The sequence below is a fragment of the Ambystoma mexicanum genome, chromosome 1q (assembly GCF_040938575.1).
Source record: "Ambystoma mexicanum isolate Mex_15411 chromosome 1q, UKY_AmexF1_1, whole genome shotgun sequence".
Taxonomy (NCBI): Eukaryota; Metazoa; Chordata; class Amphibia; order Caudata; family Ambystomatidae; genus Ambystoma; species Ambystoma mexicanum.
The window spans coordinates 1,504,777,637-1,504,803,177 of NC_090922.1; the positions used below are offsets into that span (position 1 = coordinate 1,504,777,637).

The 25,541-nt window shown below is 53.1% G+C and overlaps 2 protein-coding genes across 5 annotated transcripts in view; one reads left to right on the forward strand and one right to left on the reverse strand.

Annotated features, from left to right (window-relative positions):
• Window positions 1-25,541, reverse strand: part of ST3GAL3 (ST3 beta-galactoside alpha-2,3-sialyltransferase 3) — a 1,489,309-nt gene that overhangs the window by 82,032 nt on the left and 1,381,736 nt on the right. The window lies entirely within an intron of this gene.
• LOC138523082 (collagen alpha-1(III) chain-like) lies at window positions 5,429-25,183 on the forward strand. The gene is made up of 6 exons (XM_069635412.1): window positions 5,429-5,615; window positions 13,920-14,329; window positions 21,665-21,734; window positions 21,982-22,016; window positions 22,306-22,451; window positions 22,993-25,183. Exons 1-6 carry the CDS (start codon window positions 5,429-5,431, stop codon window positions 25,181-25,183), a joined length of 3,039 nt encoding a protein of 1,012 aa, XP_069491513.1.

The following is a 25,541-nucleotide window of genomic DNA, read 5'->3' on the forward strand; positions in this document are numbered from 1 at the left end:
GCTGGTCTCACAGCCAACCACCACCTCCACGACGCAGGCCAAGTTTCTGTCCTTCCTATGCTGGAATCACTACCTACCACCTCCATAACACAGGGGCAAGCGCCCGCCTCTTCCATGCTGGTCTCACAGCTGACCACCACCTCCACGGCACAGGTAAAGTTCCAACCCTTCCTATGCTGGAATCACTACCTACCACCTCCATAACACAGGAGCAAGCACCCGCCTCTTCCACGCTGGTCTCACAGCCAACCACCACCTCCACGACGCAGGCCAAGTTTCTGTCCTTCCTATGCTGGAATCACTACCTACCACCTCCATAACACAGGGGCAAGCGCCCGCCTCTTCCACGCTGGTCTCACAGCCAACCACCACCTCCACGACGCAGGCCAAGTTTCTGTCCTTCCTATGCTGGAATCACTACCTACCACCTCCATAACACAGGAGCAAGCGTCCACCTCTTCAATGCAAGTTTCACAGCTGACTTAATATTGAAATACAGTACAAAGGAGAGTGGGAAAGTAAGCATTGAACTCCCATAAATTATGTTAACAAATTTGTAATGCAAATGTTCACCCTAAGGCATCTTGGCGCGGAGAAACAAGCACAGTCAGGTGAACAGCGCCAGACTAAAAGAGAAATATCTTGAGAAGGCGGCGAAAATTAAAATGATTCTCGACACCTCTCATAGCAGGGGGGAGCGAGACGATTCCACAGCATGCCAACTGCGGCTGAGAAAGCCCGACCACCCATTCTAGTGCGACGAAACCTAGGGACCACGACAAGATGGGAAGTAGCAGAACGTAGTAGTGTACGTTGAGGAATAAAGGACAGAAATTAGCCCTGCAGGTAGTCAGCACCATGATGATAATAGGCTCGATGTACTAAGCACAGCGCCTTCAATTTGACCCTCTCCACTACTGGGAGCCAGTGGAGAGCACTGAGCTCAGGGCTAATATGAGCACCATAAGGGGTGGAGGTAGACACTCTGGCAGCTGAGGTCTGTAAGAGCTGCAACCGATGCAAAAGTCCCGAGGGTAGAGCCAGGTAGTGGGCACTGCAGAGGTCAATGCGACTCATAACCATGGCAGATACCACCCGAGGGCGCTGTGACAAATCAACTTCTGGGGCACCAGTGGTCCAGGGATGAATATCGGTTTTTAAACCATCAATCAGCCTCACACCTCTAGTCCACCAGAAGGGATCTGAACAGATTGGAACACAAGTAAATTATAAACCTCCTTGTCCAATTTTGGTAACGTGGACGGAATGTCAGGCTTATCTCCGCAAGGTCATGGATCTTTGGTTAGTTACAAAACAGCAAAAATACAATTATTACCCAATGATAAAAGGGACTGTCCAGTCAAGGTTGTATAAAAAATATCTACTTTATTATTATTACAACAGACAGTTCTAGCACATTATAAAATACAACAACACTGTAAAGGAACACAGAGGACAGACAGTTCCACGAAGAACAGGGAAGCACTCTGGATACTGGCAGGAGGGTAGTTGGTAAAGTAATCAGTCTTACTGTTCAGGTTTATGTGGTTTCAGCACCAAGAGGGCAAAGGGTCGTAACTGAAGGACCCGGGGGGGCAGAACCACAATGTACCTGGTGCTTAAGAAGTTCTTGATACTTGACAGCGTTGAGGAAGTTCCAGGGCGCTTTGCAGCTCCTGGGACAGAGTTCGAAGCGGGAGACAGCTGCAGGTATCAGGCGGCAAGCAGTTCGGCAAGCAGCTCGGGGCCAAGAATCGTTGTCTCTGTGCTGGTTGGCCGATCGGGAACGTTGGTCGAGGGGCCTCGGACGGCTCTGGTGACTTCGGCATGGGGTTGTAGAGAAGGTCCCAGACATGACCTGCACCCCTGCCCCCCACGTTGAGCTACCAGGAAGGTACTCGCCAAGGTACGTGACGTATGAAGAGCAAATGAACCAACAGAGAGCCGCACGGGGACTCTGCCCAGTGTAAATTAGAAGATCCGTGCCTGTTGAAGCGCCCATAACTAGACAACCCTGGGCAGCACGGTACCCTATCAGACAGCCATACCAGCCGCTGATACGAAATGCGGAGTGCCTTCATGCGGTCCACGAAGAGACCCCAAAAGCCTTAATGGAATGCCAGTAGAAATGACATAAGTGCCTGAACAGACTCGCAAATGAACAAATCAGCTAACGAAGATAACACGCCAGAGCAAGCAGTTATGAAAATAGATGTAATGGACGCAGGAGAGAGACGATGCTAAAATGTAAGGAAACGTATTACAAGACAGGATGAAAGTAACCAACCCATCAAACGTGTGTAAATAGACTTGGAACGCAAGAAGCTAAGAAAATGATACTGCTTGCCATGCTTAGTAGAATAATAGAAGCGGCATGCACCAACTATATATCTACCTCAAGAGCACATTATACAAGTGCGACTCCATTTTGTGAAGCAGAAATGTGCCCAGGCTGCCCCAGGCCTAACAGGCCCAGTTTCACAACCCAGACAGAACAGAGAGGGAGAGCGGAATCGAAACTCAACAGAGAGTGGCTCATGCCTGGAAAATCGAGGTCACCCAGACAAATGGAGGAGAGCGTCAACTCACAAGAATCAAACTCCGGAGCATACCAGCTCGCCCGTGAAGGTCAAGATAAGAGAGGCCCAGGCAGGTGGTAGGGCCAAAGCAGAATTAAATACAATAAAAGCTGGAAACTGAAGCAGATTCATGGTGAACAGACACGTGACCAGCCAGGCGCGAAGAAGTACCATCGCCTGATGTCATCCAGAACCCAAGGATGATAAGAGGCTACAGTTCCGAGGCCATACCCAGCCAACTAATTGACACATAGCCCTAAGATACTGATTGATGGAAGGGAGGCAGGGTGAATCTTTGGACACCAGGCACCTGGGTGTCCACTCTGCATGCTGCTAATTAAAATAGAGATTTATGTCTAGGGGTGTAGCCTGCCCAATCACAATGGACCAAGTTCTCTAGGGTCCTATAGATCATAGAACCAATGGGACGTCGTAGTTATAGTGACGTCCATCACGCGTGATGTAGAGGGATGGGCATAGACGCTCACCTGATAAGAGTTATCTAATCCACATGCTGTGTTACCATATACAGATATAACACCTATACTTAAGTTACCTTTCCTAACCAATTATATTGCATGATGATTTTCTATAGAAGACATAAGTGATGACAAGTTTTGCCTATAACAATGACTGATTCACTGAAGTTCGAGGAAGTCGGAGCGAGACTGGTGATCGCAATGCTGCTGATTCCCATTTGTTTCTCTGTTTGATGTACTTGTCCTTAAACGGACTTCCCTTTGCCAACCTACTGAGTCCTCATTATTGAGTCGTGTTGGAGTAAGTGAATCCTGCACCCCCTGTCCTCACATGGTGCAGCTATCTTGTTTTACAAGTTCTAGAGGGTGAGCGCTGACCTATGGGCGCGTCAGTAACTTCTTCCCCTCCTGAACACTTGGTAGCGTGAGGATGGTTTCAGCCATCGATTATTGATTATCGATTGATATAGTCGTAAAACACCTTTAGACCGACGGCACAAAGTAACTCTAGGCCTTCGGTAAGTTCAAGAGTCCTTTCGCCATTTCGGCTGAGTAGACTGAGAAGCTCCCCGTGGACAATGATAGAGTAAAACTTCAAAAATCTGCAGTTGGTCTGAAGGAACCCGCCTTTCCAAGCATAACCCTTCTCATTCCCAAGGGCAGCGGATCGGACGAAAACCTTAAAAGCGGGAAGAGGAAGGGGCGGTGATCCCAAAGTTCCAGAGAGGAAAAGATGCGATCGGTGAGTGAAACAACAGACTCGTTACTTTGACAAATGTCTTGTAGGCATTATAGTAAGTAAGGGAAAGGTAACGGAGGGTGGCAGAGAAAAAACAAAGTAGATAGAAGTAGAGGAGACTGTATTTATATAGGGGGGTTATGACTCGAGCATAAGAAATAAAGAGTGGATACCGGGGGGGCACCCAAGACAAAACGTAAGGATTACCAGGGGGGCACCTGAGACAAAACGTAAGGATTACCAGGGGGGCACCTGAGACAAAACGTAAGGATTCGCCTTGTTCCTGCACTTGAAAGAGTGGTCAGAAGGAACGTGAACCCAGAGCCCACAGCGGGGGGACAATTTAGGGTACAGTGACGATTAAAGACGGCACAAAAGGGGTTCGTTCACATCCCATGATGGGGTATTGATTAGAAGGCAGGTATACGTATGACCAGCTGGTGTCCGGCTAGTCTGTCAAATGTCTGTCATATATGTCCGGTTTATGTCAAATGTGAAATAACTGTATTGATGGTTGTTTGAAATGCATTATGGCTTTACGCGATTCTGTAACTAAGAGGGAATCGCCATTGAATTGATGGGTTTTGAGTAAATTGTTGGTATAACATTTTGGCGGGAAAAGATTGGATTGGAGCTTGCGTATCTGGTGCTCGCTCATACTATTGAGAGGTCAAAGAACTGTTTAAATACTGGTAGTGACGAAATTAAGAATGGAGGAAGTTACCCCACTTGCGCATATATGCAAGCAATTGCCCAAGCATGCACTAAAACTGAAGAAGTACAGCCAGGAGTGGGTTAAGGGTACCGCCAATAAGATGTTTATGCCGTGGCCCCAGAACGGGTCACTCTCTAAGGCTGTTTTACAGCATATGACTACCTTCCTACATGCCACATATACAGGCAAGAAGTTAGAGAAACGTCTTGCTGTTCTAGAACTGTAGAAAATGTTTGAAGAAACTAAGGTGGAAGAACCACCCACTGACTGGATACTAAATGTATGTACAGAGGGAGATGAGACGCCTACCGCGCCACCTGCCCCGCCTGAGCCAGTGATCGAAGGAAGTAAGTCAGAGGGTCTTTACCCACTAAGAGAGCTTAAGGCAGCTACGGGGTATAGTAACACTGCATATGAGTCAACTATGTGCAGTAGTGACGAGATCAAAGAGAGGGAGCAAGAGAGTAATCTTGCCTCCGAAGCCCTGAGGAAAAAGGATCAGGCACAGACTAGTGCATCTCTCGAGAAAGAGAGAGAGGGGAAGAAACGGAAAGGAAGTGATGAGTTAGTATTCGCAAAAGACGAATGGATGGGAGGACAGATACTATTGAAATTAGATGGAAAGGGAAGTGATGAGGTAAGGCCGAGAGAAAGGCCTGATGAAGTGCAAAGAAGGGAGAAAGAAAAGGAGAAGGAAGTGAGGGATGAAAGGACAAGAAATAAAGATAGACTAAGGCGAGAACAACTATATCGCAAAGAGCAAGGAATACCGCTCAGTCGCACACAATACACAGCCTATGAAAAGTACAGGCAGAACATGTTAAAGTTAGAGGAAAAAAGGAGGGTGCACGAAAGGAAGGTAAAGAAGCGGGAAGACGAGGAAAGTAGAAGGGCAAAGGAACGTAGAAATGAACGGATGAGGGAAGTAGATAAGGCTAGAGAAGAAGCGAAGAAACGAAAGGAAATAGACGAGGATATAGAGAGCAAGCGCAGACAGAGGGCAAGACATCTTGAATATTTGGAGCGGGAAATTATTAAACCCAACCCTACAGTAGAATGGGAAGACATAGAAGAATTCTTTCCTGCAAGCGAGACGGTACCAGGTACAAGCAGGACAAACATTGAAGATGACTTCCACACCAGAAGCATCGGGGAAACGATTGATTAAATCTATAACGAGATGGGGCTGGAACTAAATTACCAAGGGGGAAGGGAAGAAGAGCGCTTAGAGAGCACTCAGCTATATGACACTGAGGATGTCACCTGAAGTAGAGGGAGCAGGGGACTGTCCCTAGACAGGCTGGAGATTGGGCAAAACGAAGAAGATGCAAGGAGTTGTGTAAACTGGGAGTATTCAGAATCTGACTCCGGTGGGGAAACAGAGGATGTGGCACATGAAAAAGGGAGTCGGTGCAAAAAACGGCTCACAGGGGACCATGGGGTACGATGGTCAGATGGTAGCGGGTCCACAAGTAGGGCACCAAAGTCTGCCGCGCAGTCCAGCCGACTTGAAGGAACACACCACGGTCAGAGGGGAGCGTCATCACCTGCCTATGCAGACAGTTTAAGGGCATTGCCAGGTAGACGGCAAGGCGGGAATGCCACCCCGGCAATAGACAGGAGAGCTGTGGGGAAAGAGAAGGAGGACTGTGCATTCCAATTACTGCTACTAGAGAAAGGGGGAGTTAGACCACAATATATTCCATGGCCACACATGGACCGGGAAAACCTGAAAAATAAGCTCCCAATGCTGACGTCGGGGGCTGGGAAGTGGATACATGAGTTAGAGAAAATGACAGGGGGTGTCACCCTAGTCATAGGGGACATTAAGGGCCTCCTAATTGCTATACTTGGTGAAAGAGCAGACGATGTATGGAAAAGGGCGAGCTACCCTAGGCTAACCATAACTAACACCTCCCATGACGGAGCACCATTTAATAACTGTAGAGCAGCAGTGTGGAAAGCGCTGCGTACGCTATATCCAGACACGTCTGATATGGGAGCTATAATGACTCAAAAAATGAAAGAGTCAGAGGATCCGTTGATTTATATCCAGAATTTTCAAGACGCGTGGGTACTCAAAACGCATGAGTCTTGGACGAAATCCATCCCTGTATTCTACCATATATTGTGCCAAGGGTTACCAGAACCGGTGCAAAAACAGCTCAAGAAATTGGTAGGAATAGAAGCTAAACCATGGGCTGAAATACAGTTGACAATTGCGCACTATTGCAGATTGTTGCAAGAAAAGAATCAGAAAAAGGAGGCACCTCGTAAGGGAGAGGAGGCAAAGCTGGTGCAGAAGAAGCTCTTGAAGTATGCTCTCGAGGGAGCCATACTCACCAGCCCAGCCCAGCCCAGCCAAGTGCACCGCACGCGACCAACCCATCGCAGAATAATCAGGGTAACGCAGGATTTTACCCAAGAGGAAGGGGTTTTGTAGGAAGAGGTTGGCAAAATAATCAGGGAGGGTTTCCAGGTAATCAAGGAGGTTTTCAGAATGTTCAAGGTGGCTTCCAGAACACACAGATGGGCAGTCCAGCTATGCCAGATGGACAGATGGCCCGACCACCGCCAGTGTGTTGGCTGTGTGGAATGACTGGACACGTGGCGCGCATGTGCACAAGCCAAGGCATGTGGCAAAATAGCCACGGGATGGGGGCAGGCATGGTGAATCAACCTGCCGTCCCGCAACAGGGTGGTGCACAAAATTACACTGTGCAGAAGCAGGTGTCAGACTTGCAGCAAGGTGCACAGCAAGTAGTTCAACCATTAAAACATGGAGAATTTGCCACATGGACAACCCCAGCAAGTACTGGCACAGATGGCACAGGGTGCTAATTCTGGGGGGGGAGTTAACCCCGGAAATGGGGGGAACTCACAAGTATACAGTGGGCCAAACCTATATATAAAAAAAAGTGGACAGCTCACGGGGGACTCTGATGTGCTCTATCCTATCAGTGACACCAGACCCTAACAGGGAACCCAGGGTAAATGTCACCATAGCGGGGAAAGAATATTCCTTCTTAGTTGACACGGGTGCAACACATTCGTGCATACGAGAAGGCAATTTTTCCTTGTCCGGCGAGGCTATCGATACTCAGAGTTTCACTGGAGCTCATAGTAGAGTTCCCTTTACAGAAGCACTCCCAGATTCAGTGGGAGAGCACGAAATGAATGTACCCTATTATATTCACGTCAGACCCCAGTAAATGTTCTGGGTTGGGACCTGATGACTAAATTGAACATGACCATCTCGTTTACCGAGAATGGTATAGTGTGCTCCAGCCCAGGAATGCATTATTCAAACGTGTGCGAAATGATCAGAGCATACTCAGAACGTGTAGTAATGAGGGCTACACCGTTAGAACCAGAGGTTTTCGCATATGGCATGCGGGTGCTTATGGCGGGATTGCCAGGCCTCGCAGACAAAACTATGAGAACCCCTGATGAGTTTCTATTCAGACCACGAATACCCATGCACGAAGAGGAGGGACAAGTATTTCCCTTAATGATACAGTTTTCCGCAGTGCGAGGGAAAGTGGTATTGGTCGAAGGATATGATGACGAAGGCAGACAATGGTGTGTAATTATCGCCATTGAAGAAGGGTATCGAGTGACTGACATCACCGATGACGATCTGTTCGAAGAACACCCTGACCTAGAAGAAACAAGGGTGGAAGTAAGTCTCACATTTTGGGTCAAAATGATCAAAAGGGAGGTGCCGCAGAGAATGATGTTGGCACTGGTACATCCAGAATACTTTGATGACGGCATGGCCCAAGTGCCTGCCGCAGTATGGACTACAGGGCCCTATGATGTAGGTCTCCTGAAGGGGGCAGGTGAAGTGAAAATGAAACTGAAACCAGGAGCAATTTTACCATGAGCGCGACAATATCCCATGTTCAGAGAGGCAGATGAAGGGATCGCAAAGACAATCTCCGCCATGATGGAGCAGGGCATCCTAGTGACGTCAGAATCGCCTTGCAACACAGTAATTTACTCCGTCAGGAAATCAAAGGGAGGGTCTTGGCATTTAATCCAGGATTTAAGAGCATTAAAAGATATTATTGAGGCCGCTTTCCCTCTAGTACCTAACCCCTCTACAATTCTATGCAATATACCCACTGAGGCAAAATATTTCACGGTGATCGATTTGAAAAATGCGTTTTTCTCGATTCCGTTGCACCGTGACTCACAAGACCTGATGTCATTCACTTTCAGACAAATGCGCCTGAAAAGCACAAGGTTGCCACAGGGGTACTGTGAGTCCCCGTCTATTTTCAACTGAGTCCTGCAAATGGACCTAAGCAATATTGCGGTGGACAGTGTTGTTTTGCAGTATGTAGATGACATTCTGATCTACAGCACCACTGAAGAGCAATGCAGGCGCAACTCCATCCAGCTACTAAATATACTGGGTGAGAAGGGATACAAAGTTGATAAGAAAAGCTGCAGTACTGTCAACAAGAAGTGTTGTACATAGGGCAACTGATCTCACATGAGGGGAAAAAGGTAACCCCAGAAAGGGCTGAAGCTGTCATGAACACAGCCAAGCCGCGCACGGTAAAACAAATGCAAAGCTTTTCAGGCCTGTGCAATTACGTCAGAGCATGGGTCTTTGACTACAGCTCATGTACCAAGCCCTTGCCTCAGGCCCTAAAAAAGGCCCAGACAACAAGGGAAGATATAGAATGGACTGAGACAATGGCAAAGGGGTTCACAGAACTCAAGGGGCAATTTGTAAGGCCCCAGTTCTCGGGATTCCTAATTATGCAGAGGAATTCTATCTATTCTCACATACCGATGGTAATTTTATAACCTCGCTGTGGTACAAGCCCCTGGCATATTACAGAGAGAGTCTGGACCCAGTCATGAAGGGCCACTTCCATTGAAAACAAAACCTAGCTGCTGCCGCATTCGCTATCGAAAAGGCGTCATCCATTGTGATGGGGTACTCCATGACACTGTATGTTGAGCATTCACTGTTAGCCATACTAGAGAAGCCAAAGGGCACACTGACATCTCAGAGAGCATCCGCCTATGAGGTGATTATCTCTAATCCATCGATCAAAATAGTGCGATGTAAAACTGTAAACCCTGCTACGTTCATAGCTGAGCCAGTCACAGAGGGAGAACCTACACACGACTGTGCGAACTATGAGGAATTCTATGATGAGATCCCCAGGGTAAAGGAAAATGCCCTGGCGAGTGGAGAGATAGTCTTTATTGACGGGTCTTCGAGAATCGACCAAGAAGACAGACAAAGGTATACAGGCGTGGCTGTGGTGAAACACCCAGCGAATGGGGAGTTTCGAGTACTCGTTAGTGTATGAATACTCTCCCATTATTCGGCACAGGCTGCAGAACTATTAGCATTGATACTCGCCATTGAGAATCATGCAGACCAGGAATTAGCGCTGTATAGTGACTCCGCCTATGTGACGTCCACAGTGCACGCAGGACGAGCACGCTGGAAAAGGAGGGGGTACCTCCGAGCAGACGGCACGCCAGTGCAACATGCAGCCTTATTGGACAGGCTGATAAAAGCACTACAGCTCCCAGTGGGCATAGCAGTCGTGAAATGCACCAACCCACACCAAAGGGATGGATTTCGTGTCACGTGGAAACCATGAAGCGGACACGGAAGCCAAGCGTATGGCATCCAAGAGTGAAACAATCATGGACGTGGAGGTGGCACGTATCCATGAGCGGATGATGGTAGCGCGAGCCACACCAGAAGCCTATAGCAATATGGGGAAGACTCAGCTAATGGAGCTCCAGGGGGAGGCACCACAGGAGGAGAAAAATTTGTGGAAGCGTCGCGGGTGTTCTTTAAACCCCTCTGACGGGCTGTGGAGGCAAGACGGCACTGGTAAACCAGTAATGCCTGTCACCCTTCTAAAGGTAGCACTAGAACAGCTTCACTACCCCATTCATATGTCAAAAGAAAACCTAGCTGCAACGCTCGCAGAAGACTAGTTCACACCGAATTTGGCGGAGCATGTAGCATTTTTTATGGTGAACTGCATAGTCTGCCAGCAATTCACCGCTGGGCACACATTAAAGGTAGTGAGAGGAATAATTTCCAGACCAAATGGGCAGTACCAGCTCTTAGATATCGATTATGTCGATATGATTCAAGTATGCAATGGGTACAGGTATTTAATTGTGGTGGTGTGTCCATTCTCTAGATGGATAGAAGCAGGTCCCTGCACGCACCCCGACGCTACCTGTGCTGCCAAGTTCCTGGTGAGGGAAGTGTTCCCTAGATGGGGGGTGCGAGGTAATGAGATCAGACAACGGGGCTCACTTTGTTAACACAGTTTTCGAGCAGATCAGCTTGTTGCTTGGTATAAAGCACAAGTTCTCGTCGGCATATCACCCAGAGGAAAATGACATATGTGAGCGACTCAACGGCCTATTGAAGGAAAGGATAGCCAAGCTGAAGCTCACATTAAAGAAGGGATGGCTGCACGGTCTACCACTGGCATTGTATGCACTTCGGAACCAACCAGGATCCGACCATCATCTCACGCCGCACAAAATAGTCACTGGCAGAAGGATGAGGACCCCTCTTACCTCTCCGAGATAGAGCTAGATGTGATGCCCAGCCAACTAGGGAGGTTCTGGGAACAGAGATAGAAGACTACCTTAAGTGTATGACATCCAGTGCCTCTGTCATTACAGACCAGCTGCAGCGACGGCAAAAAGGGGACAGCACAACACAAAACACAACAGGAAGTGCTGAAGCAGGTGCAGCTCAAATCCTTTGTGCGCTCCTCATTTTCCCTGGTGATGCAGTATTGGTGAGAAACCACACAAGAAAAAGGTGGGACGAGCCAAGATTGAATGGCCCCTTCATCGTAGAAGACGGCACCCCGTCCGCTGTCAAGCTCCAGGGCAGAAGAGCATGGATCTTCCTAAATGACATTAAACCCTTTGTAGGAGTGATCCCTCTGGCTGCATCCAGCTGCGAAAAATCTACAGACAACGGGGAAGAACCTCAGCACATGCAGACAAGATCCATGGCAAGGAAGAAGGACGCATGAGCAGAAAAGACAAGACGAGAGCTCTTTGTGAAAACCTCAGCCTTACACTGAACATTTCCTCTAAACACTAAAAGGAATAAAAGACAATAAAACGGACACTCTGTGCAGCCAAAGGTGCAGGGGAAAAAAGAGAATCGCACATCCAAAGCATCAGTAACGCTACATATATGAACGTTCAAAACCACACAAAGCATTGAAAAGGCCCCAAGACTCTGGAAAAAAAAAGGGGACATTTCTGTGAACCAAAACGATATCCTGAAGCAACCAGTACCAAGACTTTGTTCATAGAACTTATGGTATCCCCCAGTAGAAATATTACAAAGGATGTACTTTCCTGTTTTCAGCTAGTATTAGAGACATATCCATCACTTGTAGGGAGAGAAACCAGCATCCCAGATTTCATTCAAAATCCAGCTAACAGGAAGATAATACGGCAAAAACTGACTGTCCTCGCTGAGGCTTTTGCCGAAGTGTCAGAGTACTGGGAATAAGGACAAATGCTCCCACCTCAAGTGATCATCGATGAACTGACATACACCTTATTTTTCCGAATCATAGAGGATTTCCCAGGACTTGTCGGGAGAACCACAGATACCCTAACCTTCAACAGAGATCCAAGAAACAACGAATTCCTTAACCAAGTGTGGTACAAATTGAACTACATGGTTGCAATCCACGCAGCAGGAAAGTGCAAAGACTGATCACGTAAAGGAAAAAACCTGTAGCCTCGAACCCAGCAAGAACAGGTCAAATGTCACTATCACCAGAAGACAGCCAATATGCATACCGTGTTTTCTTTCACCTCATCGAGACCTTTCCAGAACTAGTGGGTAGATCCAACAATGTTGACTTACCTACATTCCTCAGAGACCCAGTAAAGAACGCACAATTAAACAAGCTCCCGAGAGCCATCATAGCGCAACTGAGAAGCAATTATGGTCCTCCACTGCTGAGGAGAGCCTTAGAAGGAGGAGATCCACAATAAGACTTTCTTCTGAGGACAGATTGAGAAGAGCAAAAACGAGGACTATGACATCTTGTTCCTAGTTTATTTTTATTTCTCTTATATTTTTTCTTATTATCCTTATTCGCCATCCTTCCACCGTGGAGCAGATCGAGGAGAGAGACACTGTTCATCAACGTGTCGCCGAGAGAGCGAGTGAAAGGAGCGGACACAAGAACTTCACCATCTTATTTTCCCTTTTCTTCATTTTTCTCATCTTTTCCTATTTTTTCATATGTTCACTTTTGGTTTCATTTTTGTTCTCATTTTTATAACATTTTTATTTTTGTGAGATTTTTAGCTCATTTTTTCCTATATTTCCATATGTTCACTTTTATTTTTATTTTTGTTTTATTTTTACAACATTTTATTTTTCGTGTGATTTTTACAGTTCCATCGTTTTATTCCTTCACAGTGAACAGGTTCCAATATGTCCTGAGGACCAAAGCAAATTCTTGGGGTTCACTGGGACCTCACCTACTATAGATACGCATAATTAATGTCATGTAAAGAAATTGCTAGCCTAAGCTTTTTCCCATAGTCTAGCAAACGGAACCGTGCCGCATACGCAGAGACTATCGTCATCACCCGCAAGAGGGGGGACACTTGAAAAGCACTCAACACTTTAGTAATAATAGACTTTTGAACTGTGAGATCGGAGCAAGAAAAGAATAAATAATTGACTATGGACTCGGTCGAAATGGGGGCCCAGAACAGCAACATAGCTTTACCCCCAGCAGAAGGGCACCCCCACATCCCTGGAAGAAAATGCAGCAAACTGTCGTTCCGTACGATTATGTGTATATATACAGTGATTATTATTGTTTTTCTAGTATTAACAATCAGAACTGCTTTCCTTATTGGTGCACGAAGTTTCCCACTATCAGTACGCCCACTGGACAAGGAGCGTTAGGGTCCCACAAAAGCACCCAGTCACTATATAGTGATTCTAGTGCCAAGAAAAGGTAATGATGGAGCAAATGCTTTAAAATTGAATGTAATTAGCAGTGATATGCATACACATGAGGTAATGAATGGGGAAAAAGGCTGGAGACAGGGTCAGCGCGGAATGAATGATAATGTAGCACTGACCACGGCACGCATCCACACACAGAATGCACACAAACAAGGGCAAGTGTCAATGGCTACAAGACTTCCAACGAAGGAAGCAGAGAAGTAGAGACTGTCTGCCGAACATTCAATTCCAGAGAACAGCGGAAATTACCAAGAGAGGCCAAGTGAATTACCAAAGACGGAGGAAATAGCAAAATCCCTCAAAAGAACAGAAGTGGCCACAAAACAATTCACAGAGAAGACACACATGCTAATAGATTATTTGTTCCCATTCATAGTCCAAGCAAAGAAACTGCATGAAAAGCTGAACGACAGAACTATAGGCACTATAACAGCAAGCACACCTGCTCCAACGCAAGGAACAACCCGCAGGCCTACAACACAGCCACAAGTTGGGAAGTTGATGAACCAATGGTGGTTAAGGGAAGTTTATGATAGACTGCAAATGGGAAGGAACGGAAGCACAAATCCTTCCCCTACCACAGCGATGCAGTTGAGGCAGCCTGCTCCACCGAGATACCCGAAGTGGAAAAGCAGCACAGATGCATTTAGAGACGTGATCATAGCAAACTACAGAAGAACACTCAGACTCAAGCGAAGCCCTCATGAAGATACCAATGAACTTAACGACTACCTGGATAGCACAGCCCACTTTGGAAACAACATATGGTACCAGCACATGAAGGAAGTAGGACGAAGGCAGTCAGGAGGAGAATGCTTCATCTGTGTACTCCTGCCATACAGTATGGGAAAGTCCAAGATCTTTGTGGCTGTAGAAATTGATGTCCAGACAGCACACTGTATGTCACACGTAGCAATGTGCAAGACCAGAGGCCAGTTCATGGGCAGTGATGCCTCCCTGAAATGGGCAACTTAAGCAACTGACCCCGACGAGGATGATTATGTTCAAGACATAAAGACAAGGAACAGAGCCCATACTAAGAATCATGTAATCAGGTACGAGAACCCCGGAGTAAAAGGGGATGGAATTAGATGGGAAGTGAATCAGAAGTTAAACATTCAAGAGAAAACTCCAGAGGAGGCTTGAAGTTGGAAGAACAGAGGCCAAATGCAGATCTGGGGGACAGTGCTTTCGCCAGAAGATTGGAGAAAGGAGTGGTGATCTGCACAGCCTGGATGGTCATTGGTCAATACAAACCTACCATCAACATTATGCGGAACGGATGCAAGCCATTATGGCCAAAACTTGCAAAATTACTCACATGGTCGAAGACAGAGGGGGACCCCTGCAGCTAGTACCACTGGAGAACCCAAAATTCTGCTTCAGAAACAATGGTACAAGGAAGATGGAGAGAATCAGAACTGTAGATGAGTCTTTGACGCCCCAGGAATGGTAAACGTAACCGCAGTGATTATGGACCATTACTGGGCGTGTGGATCCAAAGCATATATAAGACTACCAAAGAATTGGGGAGGTATATGCACAATAGTGAACGTCCATGTTCCTGCACTAGTGATCCCCAAGAATGACCTAAATTTGGACAGTTTCCCGAAAGCAGATGCTCATCTAAGGAGAAAGAGATCTGCGGAACTAGTATCCAGGATGAAAAGAGAAAATTACTTTTCTGCCAAATCAGAAGAGGCATTTCATGCAATCCCGTATGAACACAGGCTGTTCAGCCTCACCTCATCAGTATTCACAACGATACTCTTGCTACACATCCAAGTTGGAGCAAATACTAAGTGGTTACAGATAACCAGATGGGAGTTATTGCAGACCATCGATACCACTATAAAAGGATTCAATGTGATCAAAGAAGAACTGAGAGCAATCAGACTGATGGCCCTTCAAAACAGATATGTGCTTGACATGATCACTGCAATGGATGGAGGTGTTTGTGCTAAAATCGGGGAATCATGTTGCACATTCATACCATCACACGATGAAAACAGGACCCTCACAGAGGCCATAAGCATGTTGACAAACCTAAAGAATCAAATAATCGATGAAACGGATGAAGTGGACGATGACAGCTGGTTTGGGAACCTATTCTCATGGGTCCCACAATGGACGGCAGACATGTTCAAGTTCCTGGGAACCTTGCTAGCAATGGTGCTGCTAGGATTCTGTGTTATCAAAATAATCATCACACAGTGCCAGAAAACTGCGAAGAAAGCCATAGGGATGAAAATAATGGTCGATGTTGAACCAGGATGGAAACCTAGAGACCTGACTGATGAAGAAATAAGAGACTTTGTGAAGGCCAGCAAATTTGCGCCAGAAGGAACCAAGTTCACATACCCTAAGAAACGAAGAACGTATGAAGGAAAATGGATTTACTGCAGTCCAAATGGACAATGCCAGCTGATGACCTGGAACAAAGATGAACATGTCAAAACAGCAGGGAGTTTGAAAGGTGTGATAAAGATATGGACTCCAAAGACACACATGTTAACGCCATCATGTACCAACCCTAAAGACGATGAACAAAACACTGAAGAACTAAAAGAAATGGAGATGAAACATGAAGCAGAAGTGGTCGATGAACCGACCAGAGGGGAGAGTGTAGAGAAGGTCCCAGACATGACCTGCACCCCTGCCCCCCACATTGAGCTACCAGGAAGGTACTCACCAAGGTACGTGACGTATGAAGAGCAAGTGAACCAACAGAGAGCCGCACTGGGACTCTGCCCAGTGTATATTAGAAGATCCGTGCCTGTTGAAGCGCCCAAAACTAGACAACCCTGGGCAGCACTGTACCCTATCAGACAGCCATACCAGCCGCTGATACAAAATGAGGAGTGCCTTCATGCGGTCCACAAAGAGACCCCAAAAGCCTTAATGGAAGGCCAATAGAAATTACATAAGTGCCTGAACAGACTCGCAAATGAACAAAACAGCTAACGAAGATAACACGCCAGAGCAAGCAGTTATGAAAATAGATGTAATGGACGCAGGAGAGAGACGATGCTAAAATGTAAGGAAACGTATTACAAGACAGGATGAAAGTAACCAACCCATCAACCGTGTGTAAATAGGCTTGGAAAGCAAGAAGCTAAGAAAACGATACTGCTTGCAATGGTTAGTAGAATAAAAGAAGCGGCATGCGCCAACTATATATCTACCTCAAGAAGCACATTATACAAGTGCGACTCCATTTTGTGAAGCAGAAATGCGCCCAGGCTGCCCCAGGCCTAAAATTCCGCTCTTCCTCTCTGTTCTGGCTGGGTTGTGAAACTGGTTCACAACCCAGCCAGAACAGAGAGGAAGAGCGGAATTGAAACTCAACTGAGAGCGGCTCATGCCTGAAAAATCGAGGTCACCCAGAGAAAGGGAGGAGAGCGTCAACTCACAAGAATGAAACTCCGGAGCATACCAGCTCGCCCGTGAAGGTCAAGATAAGAGAGGCCCAGGCAGGTGGTAGGGCCAAAGCAGAATTAAATACAATAAAAGCTGGAAACTGAAGCAGATTCATGGTGAACAGACACGTGACCAGCCAGGCGCGAAGAAGTACCATCGCCTGATGTCATCCAGATCCCGAGGATGCCATAACTTTTCCTGATAAGAGGCTACAGTTCCGAGGCCATACCCAGCCAACTAATTGACACATAGCCCAAAGATACTGATTGATGGAAGGGAGGCAGGGTGAATCTTGGGACACCAGGCACCTGGGTGTCCAGTCTGCATGCTGCTAATTAAAATGGGGATTTATGTCTAGGGGTGTAACCTGCCCAATGGACCATGTAATCTAAGGTCCTATAGATACTAGAACCAATGATACGTCGTAGTTGTAGTGACGTCCATCACGCGTGATGTTGGGCGTTGACGCCCACCCGATAAGAGTTATCTAATCCGCATGCTCTGTTACCATATACAGATATAACACCTATACTTAAGTTACCTTTCCTAACCAATTATATTGCATGATGATTTTTTATAGAAGTAGACGTCAGTGATGACGAGTTTTGCCTATAAGAATGACTGTTGGACTGAGGTTCGAGGAAGTCGGAGCGAGACCGGTGATCGCAACGTTGCTGATTCCCATTTGTTTCTCTGTTTGATTTACTTGTCATTAAACAGACTTCCCTTTGCCAACTTACTGAGTCCTCATTGTTGAGTCGTGTTGGAGTAACTGAAAGCATGAGTAGACATCTCAAATATATATATCACAACTCTGAGTGGTAGCAAAAAACAGCCCCTTTAAGAAAAAGGAGGCCGGTGGGAATAGTTATTGGGGGGTAGGGGGTAAAATGTCCAACATCAGGACTTCATCGCAGCCGTCAGACACAGTAAAAAAAAGAAATGGGAGGTGAAAGAAATTCACTCATGGATATGAATAATCTTACATGAGAGAATAGGTAGGGGGTGGGGTGAAAAAGGGACAGGGTTATACAGACATCAACATTACCCTCGTCAATGGGTGAAAAACGGATTCACTGCGATCAAACAGGAAGCGGCAGTTATTGGCGGCTGTAGACTAGACCAGGACCGCCCCCAGGGGGCTTTAGCATAATCGGATCAGACTTTTGGTAGAGCTGTATCCGCATGTTAATGCCCCTGTAGCACGGATTGCTGCCTGGCGCGAGGGCCATAAACCATAGACCATAAACGAGCTGGAACTCCTGCGGCCATCCATCAGCCGAAGCTCAGGGGGAGATGCACTGGAAATCCATCCATCTGGCGAGGGCACCATGTGCGATCTTCAAAGCATTCCGGGGGCCCCAGCTTCTGATCCCCCCCATTCCCTTTGACACTTACAGAGGGAGTTTCATCCTCTGAGGCAGAGGGGCTGAGTCCTGGTGTACAGGCGAAAGCACACATTAAAGGGCAATTCATCACATTTAGTCACACCTGTACACATTCGCAGACCTTAGGCTCACATTGCCTTTCACCCCAGGACTTCTGGTGCAGTGTTAAGAATTAACTGCCCATTGCCCGGCACACCCGGGGCTAGCAGCATCCAGCCAGCACACCAGGGGGCAAACAGCAGCCAGCACACCAGGGGGCAAACAGCGCCCAGCAGACCCGGGGGCAACCAGCGGGCCAGCACATCCGGAGGCAACCAGCGGGCCAGCACACCTGGAGGCAACCAGCGACCAGCACATCCGGAGGCAACCAGCACACCAGGGGCAACCAGCGCTCAGCACACCCAGGGGCTACCAGCAGCCAGCACACCCAGGGGCTACCAGCAGCCAGCACACCCAGGGGCAACCAGCGGCCAGCACACCCGGGGGCAACCAGCGGCCAGCACACCCAGGGGCAACCAGCAGCCAGCACACCACCAGCGGCCAGCACACCACCAGCGGCCAGCACACACGGGGCAACCAGAGGGCAGCACAACCGGAGGCTAGCAGCACCCATCACACCCGTGGGCTAGCAGCGCCCATCACACCCGGGGCAACAAGCGCCCATCACACCCGGGGCATCCAGCGGCCAGCACACCCGGAGGCTACCAGCAGCCAGCACACCCGGAGGCTACCAGCAGCCAGCACACCCGGAGGCTACCAGCGGCCAGCACAACCGGGGGCAACTAGCACACAGCACACCCGGGGGCTACCAGCACACAGCACACCCGGGGGCAACCAGTGGCCAGCACACCTGGGGGCTAGCAACAGCCAGCACAACCGGGGGCTAGCAACGGCCAGCACAACCGGGGGCTAGCAACGGCCAGCACAACCGGGGGCTAGCAGTGCCAGGCACACCCGGGGGCTACCAGCGGCCAGACCACCTGGGGGCTACCAGCGGCCAGACCACCTGGGGGCTACCAGCGGCCAGACCACCCGGGGGCTACCAGCGGCCAGACCACCCGGGGGAAACCAGCAGCCAGCACACCCGGGGAAACACCTGGGGGAAACAGCACCCATCTAACCCGGGGCAACAAGCAGCCAGCACACCCGGGGGCTACCAGCAGCCAGCACACCCGGGGGGGACCAGCGGCCAGCACACCTTTGTGCAACCAGCGGCCAGCACATCTTTGTGCAACCAGCGGCCAGCACATTCGTGTGCAACCAGCAGCCAGCACACCCGAGGGCTACCAGCGCCCAGCACACCCAGGGGAAACCAGCGGCCAGCACAGCCGGGGGAAACCAGCGGCCAGGACACCCGGGGGAAACCAGCGGCCAGGACACCCGGGGGCAACCAGCGGCCAGCACACCACCAGCAGCCAGCACCCCGGGGTAACCAGAGCCCAGCACACCCGGGGGTTACCAGCACCCAGCACACCCGGGGGCTACCAGCACACAGCACACCTGGGGGAAACACAGCAGCCATCACAACCGGGGGCTACCAGCGACCAGCACACCCGGGGGCTACCAGCACCCAGCACGCCCGGGGGCTACCAGCGACCAGCACACCCAGGGGCTACCAGCGACCAGCACACCCGGGGGCATCCAGCGCCAAGCACACCCGGGGTAACCAGAGCCCAGCACACCCGGGGGCTACCAGCACCCAGCACACCCAGGGGCTACCAGCACACAGCACACCCGGGGGCTAGCAGCGGCCAGCATACCCGGGTTGCTAGCAGCGGCCAGCACACCCAGGGCTATCAGCAGCCTGCACACCCAGGGCATTTAGCGGCCAGCACACCCGGGGCATCCAGCGGCCAGCACACCCGGGGCATCCAGCGGCCAGCGCCCAGCACACCCAGGGCTATCAGCGCCAGGCATACCAGGGGCTAAAAGCGCCCAGTACACCCGGGACTACCAGCGCCCAGCATACCCGGGGGCTAGCAGCGGCCAGCACATCCAGTGGCTACCAGCGACCAGCATATCCGGGGGCTACCAGCGCCCAGCACACCCGAAGGCTACCAGCGGCCAGCACATCTGGGGGCTACCAGCGCCCAGCACACCCGGAGGCTACCAGCGGCCAGACCACTCGGGGGAAACCAGCACCCATCTAACCCGGGGCAACAAGTGGCCAGCACACCCGGGGGCTACCAGCGGCCAGCACACCCGGGGGGAACCAGCGGCCAGCACACCCTTGTGCAACCAGCGGCCAGCAAACTCGTGTGCAACCTGCAGCCAGCACACCCGAGGGCTACCAGCGCCCAGCACACCCAGGGGAAACCAGCGGCCAGCACAACCGGGGGCAACCAGCGGCCATCACACCCGGGGGCAACCAGCGGCCAGCACACCCGGGGGCTAGCAGTGCCAAGCACACCTGGGTTTACAAGCAACCAGCACACCCGGGGGCTACCAGCACCCAGCACACCCGGGGGCTACCAGCGACCAGCACACCTGGGGGCTACCAGCGACCAGCACACCCGGGGGCTACCAGCGACCAGCACACCCAGGGGCTACCGGCGCCCAGCACACCCGGGGGCTACCGGCGCCCAGCACACCTGGGGCTACCAGCAGCCAGCACACCCGGAGCTACCAGCGGCCAGCACACCCGGGGGCTACCAGTGGCCAGCACACCCGGGGGCTACCAGCGGCCAGCAAACCCAGGGGCTACCAGCAGCCTGCACACCCAGGGCTACCAGCAGCCTGCACACCCGGGCTAGCAGCAGCCAGCACACCCGGGGCATCCAGCGGCCAGCACACCCAGGGCTAGCAGCAGCCAGCACACCGGGGGCATCCAGCTGCCAGCGCCCAGCACACCCAGGGCTACCAGCGCCGGGCATACCAGGGGCTAAAGGCGCCCAGTACACCCGGGACTACCAGCGCCCAGCACATCCGGGGGCTACCAGCGGCCAGCACACCCGGAGGAAACCAGCGGCCAGCACACCCGGAGGAAACCCCCGGGGGAAACCAGCACCCATCTAACCCAGGGCAACAAGCGGCCAGCACACCCGGGGGCTACCAGCGGCCAGCACACCCGGGGGAAACCAGCAGCCAGCACACCCGGGGGAAACCAGCAGCCAGCACACCCGGGGGAAACCAGCAGCCAGCACACCCGGGGGAAACCAGCAGCCAGCACACCCGAGGGAAACCAGCAGCCAGCACACCCGAGGGAAACCAGCAGCCAGCACACCCGGGGGAAACCAGCAGCCAGCACACCCGGGGATACCAGCAGACAGCACACCCGGGGCTATCACCAGCCAGCACACACGGGGGCTATCAGCGGCCAGCAAACCCGGGTGCTACCAGCGGCCAGCAAACCCGGGGGCTACCAGCGGCCAGCAAACCCGGGGGCTAGCAGCGGCCAGCACACCCAGGGCTACCAGCAGCCTTCACACCCGGGGCTACCAGCAGCCTTCACACCCGGGGCTAGCAGCAGCCAGCACACCCGGGGCATCCAGCTGCCAATGCCCAGCACACCCAAGGCTAGCAGCAGCCAGCACACCCGGGGCATCCAGCGGCCAGCACCCAGCACACCCAGGGCTAGCAGCGCCAGGCATACCAGGGGCTAAATGCGCCCAGTACACCCGGGACTACCAGCGCCCAGCATACCCGGGGCTAGCAGCGGCCAACACATCCAGGGGCAACCAGCGCCCAGCACATCCGGGGGCTACCAGCGGCCAGCACACCCGGGGGCTACCAGAGGCCAGCACACCCGGGGGAAACCAGCAGCCAGCACACCCAGAGGAAACCAGCGGTCAGCACACCCGGGGGAAACCAGCGGCCAGCACACCCGGGGGAAACCAGCAGCCAGCACACTCGTGTGCAATCAGCAGCCAGCACACCCGAGGGCCACCAGCGCCCAGCGCACCCAGGGGAAACCAGCGGCCAGCACACCTAGGGGAAACCCAGCGGCCAGCACACCCGGGGGCACCCAGCGGCCAACACACCCAAGGGGCAAACAGCGGCCAGCACACCCGGGGGCTACCAGCACCCAGCACACCCAGGGGCAACCAGCGTCCAGCACACCCGGGGGCAACCAGCGTCCAGCACACATGGGGCAACCTGCGGTCAGCACAACTGGGGGATAGCAGCGCCCGCCACACCCGGGGAAACAAGCACCCATCATACACGGGGCAAACAGCGCCCATCACACCCGGGGGGTTAGCAGTGCCCAGCACACCCGGGGCAACTAGCAGCCAGCACACCCGGGGGCAACCAGAAGCCAGCACACCCAGGGGCAACCAGCAGCCAGCACACCCAGGGGCAACCAGCAGCCTGCACAACCGGGGGCAACCAGCAGCCAGCACACCCGGGGGCAACCAGCAGCCAGCACACCCAGGGGCTACCAGCAGCCAGCACACCCAGGGGCAACCAGTGACCAGCACACCCAGGGGCAACCAGCGGCCTGCACACCCAGGGGCAACCAGCAGCCAGCAGACCCAGGGGCAACCAGCACACCCAGGGGCAACCAGCAGCCAGCACACCACCAGCAGCCAGCACACACGGGGCAACCAGAGGGCAGCACACCTGGAGGCTAGCAGCGCCCATCACACCCGGGGGCTAGCAGCGCCCATCACACCCGGGGCAGCAAGGGCCCATCACACCCAGGAAAACAAGCGCCCATCACACCCGGGGCAACCAGCGCCCAGCACACCCGGAGGCTACCAGTGGCCAGCACACCCGGAGGCTACCAGCGGCCAGCACACCCGGGGAAATACCCGGGGGAAACCAGCACCCATCTAAACCGGGGCAACAAGCGGCCAGCACAACTGGGGGCTACCAGCGGCCAGCACACCCGGGGGAAACCAGCGGCCAGCACACCCTTGTGCAACCAGCAGCCAGCACACCCGAGGGCTACCAGTGCCCAGCACACCCAGGGGAAACCAGCGGCCAGCACAACCGGGGGCAACCAGCGGCCAGCACACCACCAGCGGCCAGAACCCCGGGGTTACCAGAGCCCAGCACACCCAGGGGCAACCACCACACAGCACACCCGGGGGCTACCAGCACACAGCACACCGAGGGGCAACCAGCGGCCAGCACAACCGGGTGCGAGCAGCGGCCAGCACAACCGGGGCGAGCAGCGGCCAGCACACCCGGGGGCTACCAGTGCCCAGCACACCCGGGGGCTACCAGCGCCCAGCACACCCGGGGGCTACCAGCGCCCAGCACACCCGGGGGCTACCAGCGCCCAGCACACCCGGGGGCTACCAGCGCCCAGCACATCCGGGGGCTACCAGCGGCCAGACCACCCGGGGGCTACCAGCGGCCAGACCACCCGGGGGCTACCAGCGGCCAGACCACCCGGGGGAAACCAGCAGCCGGCACACCCTTGTGCAACCAGCGGCCAGCAGACTTGTGTGCAACTAGCAGCCAGCAAACCCGAGGGCTACCAGCGCCCAGCACACCCAGGGGAAACCAGCGGCCAGCACAACTGGGGGAAACCAGCGGCCAGCACAACTGGGGGAAACCAGCAGCCAGCACAGCCGGGGGAAACCAGCGGCCAGCACACCTGGGGAAAGACCCGGGGGAAACCAGCACCCATCTAACCCAGGGCAACAAGCGGCCAGCACACCCGGGGGCTACCAGAGGCCAGCACACCCGGGGGAAACCAGCAGCCACCACACCCGGGGGAAACCAGCGGCCAGCACACCCGTGTGCAATCAGCAGCCAGCACACCCGAGGGCTACCAGCGCCCAGCGCACCCAGGGGAAACCAGCGGCCAGCACACCTGGGGGAAACCCATCGCCAGCGCACCCGGGGGCAACCAGCGGCCAGCACACCCAGGGGCAACCAGCATCCAGCACACCCGGGGCAAACAGCGCCCATCACACCCGGGGGGCTAGTAGCGCCCAGCACACCCGGGGGATCTAGCAGCCTGCACACCCAGAGGCAACCAGCAGCCAGCACACCCGGGGGCAACCAGCAGCCAGCACACCCAGGGGCAACCAGCAGCCAGCACACCCAGGGGCAACCAGCAGCCTGCACAACCGGGGGCAACCAGCAGCCAGCACACCCAGGGGCAACCAGCAGCCAGCACACCAAGGGGCAACCAGCGGCCAGCACACCAAGGGGCAACCAGCGGCCAGCACACCCAGGGGCAACCAGCAGCCAGCACACCCGGGGAAACAAGCGCCCATCACACCCGGGGCAACCAGCGGCCAGCACACCCGGAGGCTACCAGCGGCTAGCACACCCGGGGGAAACCAGCAGCCAGCACACCCGGGGGAAACCAGCGGCCAGCACACCCGTGTGCAATCAGCAGCCAGCACACCCGAGGGCTACCAGCGCCCAGCTCACCCGGGGGAAACCAGCGGCCAGCACACCTGGGGGAAACCCAGCGGCCAGCACACCTGGGGGAAACCCAGCGGCCAGCACACCTGGGGGAAACACAGCGGCAGGCACACCTGGGGGAAACCCAGCGGCCAGCACACCCGGGGGCAACCAGCGGCCAGCACACCCGGGGGCAACCAGCACCCAGCACACCCGGGGGCAACCAGCGTCCAGCACACCCGGGGGCAACCAGCGTCCAGCAAACCCGGGGGCAACCAGCGGACAGCACACCCGGGGGCTACCAGCGGACAGCACACCCGGGGGCTACCAGCACCCAGCACACCCGGGGCAACCAGCAGCCAGCACACCCAGGGGCAACCAGCAGCCAGCACATCCAGGGGCAACCAGCAGCCAGCACACCCAGGGGCAATCAGCAGCCAGCACACAACCAGCAGCCAGCACACACGGGGCAACCAGAGGGCAGCACACCCGGAGGCTAGCAGCACCCATCACACCCGGGGGCTAGCAGCGCCCATCACACCCGGGGCAGCAAGTGCCCATCACACCCGGGGAAACAAGCACCCATCACACCCGGGGGAAACAGCGCCCATCACACCCGGGGGGGCTAGCAGCGCCCAGCACACCCGGGGCAACTAGCAGCCTGCACACCCAGGGGCAACCAGCAGCCTGCACACCCAGGGGCAACCAGCAGCCAGCACACCCGGGGGCAACCAGCAGCCAGCACACCCAGGGGCTACCAGCAGCCAGCACACCCAGGGGCAACCAGCGGCCAGCACACCCGGGGGCAACCAGCGGCCAGCACACCCGGGGGCAACCAGCGGCCAGCACACCCGGGGGCAACCAGCGGCCTGCACACCCAGGGG